At 44.6% G+C, this 14,411-nt stretch overlaps 1 protein-coding gene across 1 annotated transcript in view; it reads left to right on the forward strand.

The window, feature by feature from the left end:
- Positions 1-4,772: 4,772 nt before the first annotated feature.
- SYNPO2 (synaptopodin 2) overlaps positions 4,773-14,411 on the forward strand; it is a 133,146-nt gene continuing 123,507 nt past the window's right edge. The window contains exon 1 of the mRNA XM_039879505.1: positions 4,773-5,015. Coding sequence (XP_039735439.1) covers positions 4,911-5,015 — 105 coding nt within the window. The 5' untranslated portion in view covers positions 4,773-4,910. The remainder of the gene's footprint in view (positions 5,016-14,411) is intronic.

Raw genomic sequence — 14,411 nt, forward strand, 5'->3', positions numbered from 1 at the left:
ATATATTGACTAGTGTTGTAAGATGCCTGCTAGTTTTTTTTTTAAGGCCTTTTAATAAGCACCAAGTTTTGGTGGGCTCAAAGGAAAGAAGACGGGTTTGGTTTTAATATGGAAATTGTGGTCATTCTCAATGTTGCGTAACTTTACAATATTATTTATTTCTTTTGCTGTGATGCTTTATTTTTCTCCAAAAAAAAAAAAATGTTGCTATGTCATTTATAATGAAGAATAACTTCTAGGCTTTTGAATAATTAGAGATCACTGACATTAGCTCAAAATGGAAAGTAATGATATTTTGGGGTAAAAAATTGAATTATAAAAATAAAAGAAGGCATGAGCCAGGCATAAGTGGCCAATGCGTCATTCCTAACAATGTTTTTGCTTTATAATGTACTTTCCCAGTTTATGTTAGGCTCAGAAATCTTACCGTGTTGTCAGAATTGGAGAAAGATAGTAAAGGTATGCGCATACCTTGTTTTATTGCGTTTTGCTTTTTAATGCTTCAGTTGTTGGGTTTTACAAATGAAAGGCAAGACTGCACCAGCAAAGATTATGACTTTCTTTATGGCAGTACTAAGTTTATTTGGTGGCTTGGAACCAAACCCAAAATATCTCTGGGGTAGGCCTATATTATTTGCTATATGAATAATTAATCAAGCAAATTAATGAATACATGAATGGTAGTATAAAACAGAGCATGTGATACATTGTTAAATTATTTAAATGGCGTAGAAGTAGTTACTTTAAGAAAATCATTTTTGAAACTACTTAAATGACTTTTCCTTAACAAAATAACTGTTTTTGCTCTTGCCTGGATTCTTAAATCCCAAATCCAATAGGAGCAGGTAAGTGCCCTGTTTGGCCACAGCCCTGGTTCCATGCCTCTGCTGGGGTCTCAGTTTCACCCGCTGGCTCTGGGGTTTGATTTCACCCTCATTGCAAGCTAGTAAATTAGCCTGTTACAGTTAAGAAGACATGAGACTCCTGGGTCAGAGACAGGGAACTTCGTTACTCTGGGCTTTGTGACGTCCATTTGTCTTGCCTCAGACTCCGTAGGGGGTGACACGCGGTGTCAGAAGATTGCTGCACACACAGCGGACAGTTAAGGAACAGCAAGCTTAGTGAGTTCACTGCTTTTATTTCGTGTTTTCCTAGCAACAACTAGCAAGCTTACTCTTTGTCTCAGGCTGAGGTATTACTGCAGCCCTTAAGGTTGCCTGCTGCGAACCTAACCTGGAGAAATGGCTCAGGACGAGAAGCATTAGGGCCTTGAGTGCGGACACACCCAAAAGATGAATGGAAGCACTGGAGAGCCCCTGAGGGCTCTCTCTCCCACAGACCCCATAGTGGCTTCCCACTGGCTACGGTCAATATCCATTCGGGGGAGGGTGGGGGGAGGTATTGCCCCTGACAGCTACTGGGAAAAAGTCTTGAACTTCCCTGTGCTGGCACCACATGTGAATTAACCACTAGGCCAGGAGAATGTCTTTGGCTTAGGCCCAGGTTTTGTATCTATTCCTGAACTAGTTTCTGCCTTAAGAGGGAGAGAGAACTCTGATTGCCTTAGGTAGCCAACTCATCCACGTGGCCTAATCCAATAGCTACTACCCCAGCCTGGAGGGCAAGATGTTAAGGAGACAGGCACCACCCGCTGCACGTGGTTGCTAAGTAGTATAATTCAGGAATTTTGCTCTACTTCAGATTTTTCCAAGTTTAATAAAGGGGAGAAAAAAGAAATTCGATTTCTTTGGCTCTCTTCTCTGTCCCTTTATTCTGCGAAAGCTTACCTACCCTTTTATTTTACTTACGTTAATTAAGCACCAGTTAGGTGTCAGGAACCGTATTAGACTTGGAGGTGTAATTCTGAGTAAATGAGAAATGACCCCTAATCTCACAGCGTTAATGATTCACACAGTTTAATAGACCATTGGGGTGAAAGGGAAAGTGCAGGGTGGTGGCAGCATGTGGACGGAGCGCCTCACCTGGACACTGCGGGGTCAGGAAAGGCTTCCTAGAGAATGTGACGTCTAACGTGAGGCCGGAAGGATGAGTAGGAATTATCGGGTGATCTGTGCGTGGAAGAGGACTAGATGGCCTGGAAGAAAGCCTTAGATGGAACAAAAAAGCAAGTCAGCGCGAGCAAAGGCTGGCCTGTGTGTCCGAATCAAAGTTCAGGGTGAGAGATGAGGGAGACGTGAGCAGTGGGGGGGGACAGGCAGCGTGGTCTCCACAAAGGAGTCTGCACTGTCCCGAGAGCCCTTGAAGGCTTGCGACAGAGGACGAACAGGACAGATATTGCAGCTCAGAAGTGTCGCCCCTATAGAATCAAAAACGAATTGAGGTGGAAACAAGGCCGGAGCAGAGATGCGTTAGGAGATTGTTGGAATCCAGGCAGAGACAGAGGCGTTTGCAGCAGCAGGAATGGAGCGAAAGGGCCGATTTCTGATGTATCTAGGAGCTGGATCTTGAGGTCTTTATGAGTGATTGGAAGCGTGAGACGAGCACGAAGGAGTACATGAGCCGGGAGACAGCCCCGACAGGGATAGGTATTTGGAATTCAGGCAGGCAAACGTTTAAACCTTGACCCTCCCCCTTAGGATCTAAGGCTGAGTTAATTACCAGTAAAAGGGAGACAGTAATAATTACCTAGGATGGTTGCTTTGAAGACGAATAAAATGCTATACGTCAAGTTCCTGACGTGGCATAAACCTTCATACGTTACAGCAGTTTTCGAGTCTCGGGTTCTGTCTCGAGGAGCTGGTTGGACGGAGAAGCTGTTCACACAGTGTAGCTTAGGAGTATGCTGGCTGCAGGTAACAGTAAACGACCTACAGCAGCTTAAACAAACGTGGGCGGTTTTTCTTGTGCAACGAGAGCGCTAGAGGTGGACAGCTGTTGCCGTTGATTCAGTCATGACTGCAGTCTGCAGTTATTTCCAGCCGTACCTCACAGTCACAACGTGGCTGCCCCAGTTCCAGCTTCCAGCACCACGTTTAAATTGAAGTCAGGGTTGAAGGGAACCAGAAATAAGATCGGTAAATAGTTATCAATTATCTTGAGATGGGGAACGTAAGAGGAGAAGCAGAATTTGGGGAAAAGTAATGAATTTGATTTTGAATATACTGAGTTTCAGATTTCTATGACATACTCGCATAAAAACAGGTTTAATAGGCAGTTGGCTGTATTGGCCTGGAGTTAAGGAGAGCTGTCTGGGAGTGAGCGGGGAAGGGAAACTCTGCGGGGTGAATGAGAGAAGCCATAGGAGAGGTACAAAGTGAGCAGAGAAGAGGCCCAGGACGTAGCCCCGCCCAGAGCACCAGAGCTGTCGGGGGAGGGGCGGCCAGAACTGCCCGAGGCGTGCGAGGAGCGGAAAGGAGGAGGACATGGTAGTGGCATCAAGTGCCACCCAGAGCAAGGATGTAATAAGTGACCTTGCCGAGAGCTTTTCCTGTCATGGGGACAAGTTGGACTGGAGTGGGTTGAGCAAAAGGGACACGAGATGTAGAAAGAACAAATGTAAAAAGCTTTTTTTTTCTTTTGTTATTAGAGTTCGTATTTTAGGATGTCACTTGTAAAATTACTTTTTTTAAAGAAAGACTTTGGCAAAGTCAGTTCACCTTTCTGAAGAGACTCAACTGCAGAGTGTGTGGTCCTCACGGCCTTCAAAGGGTCCCATCCAGCCTCCTCCCAGAAGCTCTGCATTCTCCTCCTCGCTCCCGTGATGAACATACAGAAATCGCTTGACTCGTGTGGCTCCTGGGGAGCAGGCTGTGTAAACGTTCACTGCACAGCGCTTCCTCGCACTGAAACGGGCAGAGTGTCTGGCTGTCACTTGTGTCTGGTGCCACATGTAACACAAACTAACTTTCCCAGGCTCCTCATTTAGTGTGCTTTTATGTGGATGAATGTTATGGAAAATAAAAGTGTTATGGGGAAACAAAAATGCTCCATTCGTATAATTTTGATAGATTGTATTCAGATATAAAACACTGCAATATTTTGACCACATATAAAATCAGCTTTCACATTGGACCACCCAGCTTCAGAACACACGATGAGACTCTGGAAATAAGACACTTGTAGGTGACCTTGTGTGCAGTTTGCTGACTGACTGTTCAGTTCAGGTTTACAAAGCGTCTCTTCTGCTGAGGAAGGAAGAAAATGAAACACTTAACTTTAAAATATTCCACACTGTGCGACAGGCGTCGTTTCAAGAATGTAGCTTCCCGAAGGAAGTTGTCTCTCCTCCCCCTCTAGATATTTCTAATAGTTCAGAAGAGTACTTTCAGGATAAAAGGTTTTTTAAAAAGTTTTGATTTCTTTTACTTCCTCTTATGGGATTAGTTGAGCAGGCTGCAGACAGTCAAAGCTTAGAGAAATAATAATGAAACTCCTTTTAAGTCCTTTTGTGTTTCAATCATCAGTATGATAATTCTGAAAACGTCTATTTGAGAAAATCCCATCCTCTCTTAGTTAAGTTCTCCGGGCTCAGATTTTAGGGTATCACTCGTGGCCCGGAGAGTAAAACCTCCACATGTCCTGTACTATTTATAGAATTATTAACTGCAGGTTTTGCCATCATTCTTCTAAGAGCTGGGATTCGATCCGTTGGTGCTGGAGACCTTTGGCTCCCCGCGCCATCTCGCCCTAAATGGGGACGTTCTCCTGGCGTGAGCCTCTTTCCCCTCCCCGGAGGTGGGCCGAGCGAGGCGCGTGACGCGGGGGTGGGCCGGGTCCCCGCTGCTGGCGCGCCCTCCTCCGGGCGCAGGTCGCAGACGCGCGGCTGCCGCCGAGGCTGGGCGCGCGGTCCTGCCTCCCCGCGGGCGCCCGGCGCTGAGCGCGCATCCCCCGCCGCACCCGGCTTGGTCCGCCGCTTCCAGCCCTTCATGCTGCCCAGCTGAGAGGACAGAATGGGCACCGGGGATTTTATCTGCATTTCCATGACCGGAGGGGCGCCCTGGGGCTTCAGACTGCAAGGTGGCAAGGAGCAGAAGCAGCCCCTACAAGTCGCTAAGGTAGGACCCCCGGGAAGGGGTCGCACCGCGCTGTGCGGGACGGAGGGGAAGACAGCTACCTGTCGCTGGGTTTCAGAAGTCTTTCCATTAGCTCGATTTGGGTGCTGTCTTGAATTTTTTTTTTTAAAGATGTTGGGTTTGTTTGTTTGTATCAAAGAAACTTTGGAAAAAAACAGACAGCACATATGCAATTAACTGAAAATTGATAGGGAAAAAAAGAGCGCCGTATTAACCCGCGGAAGAAAAGCCTAAGCTTCTCCGACAACCAGCGAGGCGCTGGGGAACGTGTCTTCCAGGCTGCGTTAGAAATTCCCGTTTTTATTGTTTCATGTCACTTGGCTCTGACAGAGGAGAAACACTCAGCTCAGCATAACCGATCGGCCTGGGTGTTTTGTGGACTCTTAAGAACTGGTGGTAGAGACATTTGTTATGCGGCATTCACGAAAAGGCCACTTTGGGGCAAAAATGTTTAAAGTATGATGAAGACATCATCAAATCAAATCAAAGAACGTTCACACGAGCTCTTGACAAGTGCTTGTGAGAATCCAGGTCTAGTCCATCCGTGCGCACCAGGGCTGGGCACGCACCCGGAGACACTCAGGATGCGTTGTAGCTCAGAGGAGACTGAAATGCAGCTCCTCACGATTTGTAAATGTTTTAGATGTTTGCGTTGTGGCGATGTGTGCATCGTTTCTTAGCTTAATATGCTACCAGTTTGCTTGAGGGAATCTGCTTAGTATCCAATTAGGATCCAGGTGAAATAGATTTTAAAATGCACGAAACTAAGCAGACTTTATCTGATTTTAATACTAAATTCTGGTATTGTGTGAACGAACAGGTTTGATTAATTTCCTGTTTTATACTTACCTTAAAAATGGATCTAGATCTTTGTGAAATAGATGGACCACTGGCCTGTGTAGTGATTCTTCATCTTCGGCTTTTGTTACTATTTTTTTTTTTTTTGATGTTCACTGTGGGAAAAAAAGGAGTTTCTTTGAAATTCTCTGCTCCCAGGTTTCCATGAGGAAACCCTTTCATGATGTGGTGGTGGAACCCTGCCACCTAGTGAAAATTTCGAACATCAAGAGTGAGACATGAAACAGGACAGGGAAAGCAGGGTTTTCAGAACTGGGACGTTTCTGAGAGGCCTCCAGTTCAACTCGCTAATTTTCGATGAGGCAGGAACCCAGAGAGGTTAAGTAACTTTCCTCAGACCTTCGGCCTGGAACCGGCAGAGTGACTAAAGGGCGCAGAAGGGTGGTCTCACTGCTTCTCTCGTGGCCAGTGGCAGGCAGCATCAGGCGAGATAGCCGTGCCTAATTCAGCAATTGTGGAATCAGGAGCCCAGGGTGGATTTGCTCTGGGTCTAGAATAGCAGTTGGCTGGCTCTAGTGACTGAGAGCTGGGCTCCAATTCCGGCCCTGATCTAACTTGCAGCCGGGCCTGAGACAAACCTCTCGCCCAGCCTTCTTGACTGTGTGTGTGTGTGTGTGTGTGTGTGTGTGTGTGTGTGTGTGGTGAGAGAGGGATAAAAATTTTGAGTGGGTGAGAGAAGTAAGGAGGAAATTAGGCTCTCCTGGTAGTGAGGTTCTATGTTGCTTGAGTGTTCTACAGTCTTAAAAGTATATTACTTTAGAGTCACTCGTCCACCAGTTAAAACGTGGGGACAGAAGTGGCTGGAAGCTGTTATTCACTGGCGGCTCTTACACAGCCAGACCTGAAGAATAGAGCCTGTAGTGGGTTTCTCCCGAGTTCTCGATGAGCTCGTTTCAGAGCGAACCACTACGTGTGAAAGTTTGAAGAACCGAAGCAGTTTGCTAGTGAAGTGTGCTTGGCAGGCATTGCTCCGCTGAGTGCAGGGTTCGGAGCGGCCGTGACGCTGTGTGGTGCTGAAAACCTCAGTCGCGCTCTCCCTGCAAGTCGTCTTTCTACAATACCCAGACGATGGATTTGTAGTTTCTAAAGAGATCATTATTAAAGCATCTGGATGTTCGCCTTGTGTGCGTATGTGTGTGTGTGTGTGTGTGTGTGTGTGTATGTGTGTGTGACAGAGACAGAGAAAGAGACACCGTAATCCATAGTCTGGTTTTTGTTCTGCATGTGACTAGAGAGCCTTCTAAAGAAGATATAATTTCTAAGTTACTAGGGCAATGTCTACTTTTGTTGATCTGTTTTTTTTTCCTTAATTCAAACTTATTTAATTTCTTATGCTGGCATTACTTGCTGTGGCAAACCCTCAGAGCCAAGTGCTTATCACTTTCTATGTTACCAAGGCCATGGCCTCACTGAGATCACTGTTTTTCACTTAAAACATTAAGTCAATTTGATTCCACTAATGGATTCTCAGTGAGTTCAAGGTGAGATGAAAGTTGCTTAGGCAGATACTTTCTCTTCTTCCAAGGACTGGAGAGAGCTCATTAGGGCCAAAGTAGCCTCCAAGTGAAGACGCAGAAGAAAGAGACAGGAAGGCTGGGTGGGGTGGTTGTTGGCAAACGACATACAGTTTTAAGGAATATGCGAAGGGTTAATTTGGGAATTGAAGAAAATATGTGTATCTCCAAAGAAAAAGAAATCCAGACAGTGCTTTAATAATGCCCCTTAAAATGGGAATGCTACAAAGCAGTTCGATAGATGACAACAAATTTTTGGCTTATAAAATAGTGCGTAGATTTCCATAATTCTGTGTAGAATGAAAATCTAACAAGCTCAAATAGCAAAAGAAAAACAAGTCTAACATTTTTACGAATGGTTAGAAATTGAATAACTTTATAATTCTCGATAAATGTCTTTCTAGTGACATGTCTAGTGTTTTTAGTATTAGGCTGGCTAATTAAACTCTAGGCAAACCCCAACTTCCAACGATCACTAAGAAAAATCTTAATAATCAAAACTTTTCATTGACATTGAAGCTCAAGAACATAAAATTGTTTTGTTTTCAAGACTAAGTTGAATATTTAAAAGGCTCAAATAATCAGTAACATTACCCTGCTTTTAAAATGTTTATATATCTTTTAATTTGTGTTCTAAATACAAAGCCACTAAGGTTCTAAATACAAGGTTCTAAGACGGGTCACTGTTTGTTGAGAGACAACTAAATAAAATGATGACTGGCCCTGAGCTTTGCCGCTGTCTGGACAGAGCACACATGTAGCTTCCATTTGTCAAGCCCTCGTCCTGTGCCAGGAGTGTTCCAAGTTCTTTGCAGGTGTAATCTCCTCAGACGACCCCCCAAACTTAAGAAGTGGTTTGAAAAGCATCCTCTTTTTAGAGCTGAGGAAATCAAAGCACAGAAATGCTAAGTTACCTGTCAAAGGTCGTAAAACATGGCGGGATTTCACTGCAGACCTGACTGTTCCTTCTGCGTTGGTGGAACCAGGTGCAGAGGGGATGAAGGCAGGTGAGGTAGTCCTGAAAGGGGTTTATGAAACATCCCATGCTCTTTATCCAGCTCCGATTTATCAGTCAGGGGAACCCTGATGAGTGCTCAGAATCTGATCCACGGCTGTAGATGGTTGAGCCCAGACGTGTCCCCACAGGCTTACTGAAGGTGGCACAGGATCTCCTTCCGGCACTTCCCCGGGTGCTGTGAGAGGGCCAGAGAGAGGCAGGAATCGAGGTCTGAGCGCTTGGCTGATGACCAGGTCATGATGAGTGGTGGGAGAATCTTCTCTTTCTGACTCCAAGATGGGTGGGCTCAGCGGAAGAGAGGAGGTGCTGGGGGGCTCGAAAGGTTGGGGTGCCTGCAAGAGGGGAGCCTGGCATCTTATTTGCTGGCAGGATATCTTCTTTGTCAGAGCAGCTGCTGACCTGCCTGGTGCCCTTGCGATTGGGGGCTGGAGAGTGGGAAGGGGATGGCGGAATAAGACTGGAGAAAGGTACGGGGGAGGGAGAGGAAGACAGAGACAGAGGCAGAGACAGAGAACGAAAAGGAACGAGCCCTTTGGTAAGGCGGGGATCCTTGCGTTTCTCGTGAGCGAAGGACAACCACAGAAGGTGGCTGGGCCTGAGCCACTGTGCCAGTGCCCTACCCACACAGGCCCAGCCAGGGGCTGGCCGGAACATGCTGGCATCTCAGGAGCTTCTAGAAGCCTAGAAGGGAGGTGGAAGAGCCAGGCAGGAGCCCTGTTTCCTGTGGAAGGGAACTGTGCAGTAGCGTGCTCTCCGGGGCTCCTAGAAGAAGCCACACAAGTGCCCCAGCATTGGGCCGCCAGCCACAGAGAGGACAGGGAGGGCCACTCAGCGTTAACCAGAGAGGCACAACAGCAGACACAGAGAGAAACACCACCTCATTCCGTTAGGAGGAAACATATCTACCTCCCTCGCCCTCCCCCTCTCCAGGCTTCCTCCCTGCCCTCAGCCTTGGGGAGCAGGAGGTGCTAAGAAGCAGCCCGTCCCCTACCCCCCCAGGCCAAGCCCAGGAGCCAGCTTGGAGTCGGAAAGCAGATTGAAGCCCCGATTGGACTCGACTGTTTAATAACTGAAAGCCACCCGAAATGCTTGGAATCTGCCTGAAGTGTGACTGAGGGAGGGACCTGACTTCATCGTGGTCGAAAGCGGTTACTGTGAGGAGTAAAACCGTTTCATGTTTATGACTGGATGACTTACCACAGGTCCATATGCTCAGTCACACGTACTTGATGGATGTTAGCTCTGAAAATCTGTCACTACCTCACGTGACTTCCATTGATGATCATTTGAAGCTATTGTTTCTAGGTAGGATGAGAATCTACTTCGAATTACGATCTGGATTTGGGCTTAATAGACGTGTAAACTGCCCCTTTTTCCTTTCCTCCTCCTTCTGTCGAATGTGAAGCAGCACTTCAGTCACACGGGCTGCCCTTCGCTGTTAGGCAGGTGCTCGCTTTCTGCTCGTCCGGAGAGCCGTTTCTTGAATGCTGCTGTCAGAGTCTGGAACTCTCGAGTTAGAGCAAGTACTTCGAACTTTTATTAGGTATTAAACTAAGGTGATTGTTGTTTGTAAAGAAAGTCATATTGCAAATTCTGAAAGTTGATATGTAATATCATTGTGACATACATGTTATACATAACTAGATAATATTTCCATATTTTTCATGGTAATAACTTTAAAAGGCAGATTTGGTTCCATTTAACTTCCCCTTGTCAGTTAATAAGTGTTCAAGAATGTAAGCTAAGTTTTGTACTTAACTAAAAATACTTCACATGTGATGTGTGCATCTTACAGTCATCCAAGTGTGTGAACATGTTACCTCATTTGGTACCAGTTGGGTGGACAAAGTTTTATTACTCTCAGTTTATAATTTAAAAACCTGATCCTGAAAAAATAAATTATTTTCCAAAAAAATCGTACAGATCAGTCCAAAGCCGATACGATTCTTTTCCTCTGGCAGAGGCATCATGCCACTTTCTGCATCAGCCTGGATAGAGAGAACAGGCTGTCACTTAGAAATGCTGAGAAGTGCACTGACTTCCATGCAGAGTTTGTCTGAGATAGAGTCTCACCCAATCTAAGCCTTAAAAACACTTATGACAGTTTCTTCGTTGAATGGGCCTGAGGGAGAGACGATAGGGAGAGTGCATCTCTGAGCGAGCGAGTGGTGGGGGCAAGACTGGAAAGGGAACCAGTTTTACTTGTAAATCAAGCTGAAACGCATTTGGACCCCAAGATGTTTGCTGTGTCTGTCCTAACAGATTCGTGATGAAACCACCTGCCACAGGGTTTCTGTGGGAGGAGATGGAGCATTCCATTCCACTAGCCTCATCAACAGCCCTAAAGAAGACAGCTTCACGGGGTTAAAAGCTCATCTGAGAGACAAAATGGCATTGCCCTTCGGGGGGAGGGGAAGGATAGTTCACTGTTGGACCACCTCAGTGAGAACATACTTATGCTATTGAATTACCTTAGGCATTTTATTTTTTTGAATTATCTACCATTCTTTTTTCCCCATTGAAAAGCAGAGATGGCCAGACTCCCAACCTCGGCATGTGGCGGATCGCTGGTGATAGTGGCTACGGTTTGGGGTTAGATGGGCTGGATATAGTTTTCCTTAACCACCATATCAATCTGGTGTGTTTTGGATGAATGTACTAAAAAATGTGGTGGATTTACCATTTGAAACACTGTCGGTGAAAGACTATCTCTTGATGATATAACAAATCATTGTTTTTCTATCCATTGGCCTTGGTTTCATAATCCTGCCCGCCCATGACTAGCTTTTCTGCTTTTCTGTGGAAGCAGGGTGGGTATTGGACTGATAAAGCGATGCACCGCGTGGGTTTTCCTGGGCAGAATGAAAGGTTTATGGTCCATCTGATTCTATCTAGGTACGCGCCTTCCTTTATCTCCATCATCAAAACTTATCTGGCTTGAATTTTACCTTTTTAGGACATAGATTATTTTTTCCCTAAGAATTCTGTAATAGCAGCCCAGGAGTGCCATTTTCCTCAGGCATCTTATTGCTTTTAACAGTGCCTTCTGGAGATAATTTTATTTATGAAACATATATAATGTCTACAAGGTGCCAGGTACTTCTTAATCACTTTTAAATATGACGAGAGAACTCTGTGACATTTTCTCTCTGTGAGATCCCATTGCAGTGGCACAGAGAGGGTGAGTGGCTTTGCCCGGTCACACGGGTAGAGAGTTTGGCTCCTGGGTGTGTGTTCTACACACAGACTTACACACAACTCCTACACGCAACAGTTTGGCATCTAGTCTAGTATGAGCAGACAGTTCGGGGGGAAAGAAGGACCTCAAAAGACCGTAGTGGAGAGATTTTTGTGGTCTCGTAAACCAACCCTACTTTTCCTGTTCTGACACTAAGTGTATGTTCACTAATTTAAATTAGTGTCAAGTCATTTTATTTGAAATTTTAATTTCCAGAACAAATAATTTGGCAAGTGAGGTAGTCCAGAAACTGTACCACGTGACCCACGGGGTACAGTGATTCAGAGGGCTAGTGAAATTTTAATTTATTCCAATACTCGGCTCTAAAGACTGTTGTGGTTGGAAAAGATAATCTTTTAACGTAAGTAGATCTACATTGAAGAAATGACTCGCTAGCTGCCAATCGTTTTATTCTCATTAATTGATAATGCAAACGTTTTATTGTGATTTGACGGGTAGATTTTCATCTTTCCTAATGTCCATCCTTTGTGCTCACAAACTAATTGGAATAGGCTACATTTTTATATTTTAGAGTTAAAATCTCATTGGTGCTTTCTATTTGAAATATATGGAACATGGTTAGAAAACTTTTTTAGTTAAGTGTGCAGATGTAACATTTTAAAGAATTATACACTTAAATAATTTTCAAGTAGAAAAACTCTTCAAAATCTTCTGTTTCATTCATTGTTGAAAAACAAATCCAGAAGTTGTTTATGTTCCGAATGCCTAGTTATTGAATATCACCTTAGTCCTGACTACTTCACACTGATACAAGATAATATCATACAGACAGTAAGGCAAATTCCGTCTCTGTCAGCGATGGGTACAAATCCACATTCCATATGGTATTCTTGTTAATTTTGAGTATTTTATCTACCTGTCACATATGATTAGACAGAAATGGTTTTACATCCCACAGCGTGGCTGATGGGGAGTTTCTGTAGGAACTAGAGAAGGGTCAGGTCTGCCACATTCTTCTCTTGTGCTGGAAATGTGTTGTCTTTCATTGACAGCTTCTTTTCAGGAATATTTTAGAGCTTGTGTCATTTTAAGGGTCGAAACTAGATAATAACATGGACCTTCACTTAATCAAGCACTGTAAAGCATAAGATATTGCAGCACCGTGTTGGGAGGTCCCCTGCCGGGTGGGGTCACCTCAAGTATGAAATTTATAACTGGACCAGATGGGACCAGGGCACCATGTCAGTGCATATATTAATGCAGATGAAACATTGCTCATTGGTACTCATTTCTTCCCATTTTTCAGAGGAAGGTAAATGTCTGGAGGCGTTCCAGTGGGCTTGGCAGGGAAGTGGGGGAGCCTTGTAGGCACAGGGCCCCACCAGCACAGAGGGCCCCGGGACAGGAGGGCACTCGGCATGTCCAGGAGACCGTAGGCCATTGTCGGCCTCTGTTTCTGTGAGGAATTGCTCTAAGAAGCCCAGACTTTCACCGAGATAAAAATGAACAACTCTCTCTCCTGGGGACCCCGACCATGGGGTTGTTTTCCTGTGGGGCAGGTTCTCCGAGAACAGCTCCGAGAGCTGCCATCTTCCTGTCCCCTCTCCATCCGTTTCAGCTTTTCATGACGGAGCGGCCCGCTGGCCAGTCTTTAGAGCACTTATTTATGTCAGTGCTTACCACCACCTCTCCTGTAGAAATTGGGTTTAAAACGATATTAGGGTAATATTTCTTCTTCCTCTGACATTGATTCTCCCAGTGAGGGAAGAATTTAAGGAGTGTCACAGAGAATTTGATACACAGGTCCATTTTATTTTGACCTTGAAGTCAGCTCTAGAGGAGAGAGGAGTTTTATTGCATTTTCTGGTGAGTCTTAATTTCATTTCTCCTTCAAAAAAAGAGGCGATCTTATTTAGACATTGTTTGGAAACTGACCCATCGAAAGGACAGAAGCATTTTAATGCTGGCTGCCACTGCGTAGCTTTAAACACATTTTTCTGAGCCTCAGTTTCTTCACCTATAAATGGGGTACTATGTAATGGAATTGTGTTTATAGATGAAAAATGTCACCAGTTTAACAGATAAGGAATCAGTGACCCAAGGAATCAGTTAATGTGTCTTGCGATTCTTCGTAAGGATTGTATATTAGGATAATACCTGACACACAGTAACCATGCAGTAAAGTCTCTCATCGTCATTATTCTCCTTAGAGGAGGAAGTAGCTGTCTTCTACAGATGTTTATTGTCTTCAGAAACTAAGAAAAGCATTAATCCAATTCCTTTTACTCCAGAAATGTAGATGAAAGTTAAGGGAACAAAAACCAAGTAAATGATTTGTGTTAGTTTTTTCATCCAGTGCAGATTTTCTTTTCTTTTTTTTTTAAAAAATGCAACATTTCACAGAATATTTGCCATATCAATTATAGATATTTTTATAGATTTTTTTTGTTATGAAGTTCAATCAGTTTGAGGCAATTGTCTCTAAAGTTATATATTTTAAGAGGCCAAATAAAATGATCATCCCACTTAAAGGTAGTATAGGTTTTTAAAAGGGAAGTCCCTCACACTGAAGAATGGGCTGCTCAGAGCTATGCTGAGCTCTATTTAGAGCGAGTCGACTGCCTTTCTATCACATCGGTCTCTGTGCTGCCCCCCGTCTGTAAAATGGGAAGTCGTTGCGTCTATCTCCACGGATTGCTTTCAGGGCTAGAAATTACACATTAAGTTACTTGACATACTGGAAACATTCACAGGTTTTAAAAAATCACTACTATCACATTTGTGGTTAT

The sequence above is a fragment of the Pteropus medius genome, unplaced genomic scaffold (genome assembly GCF_902729225.1).
Source record: "Pteropus medius unplaced genomic scaffold, Ma_sr-lr_union100, whole genome shotgun sequence".
Taxonomy (NCBI): domain Eukaryota; kingdom Metazoa; phylum Chordata; class Mammalia; order Chiroptera; family Pteropodidae; genus Pteropus; species Pteropus medius.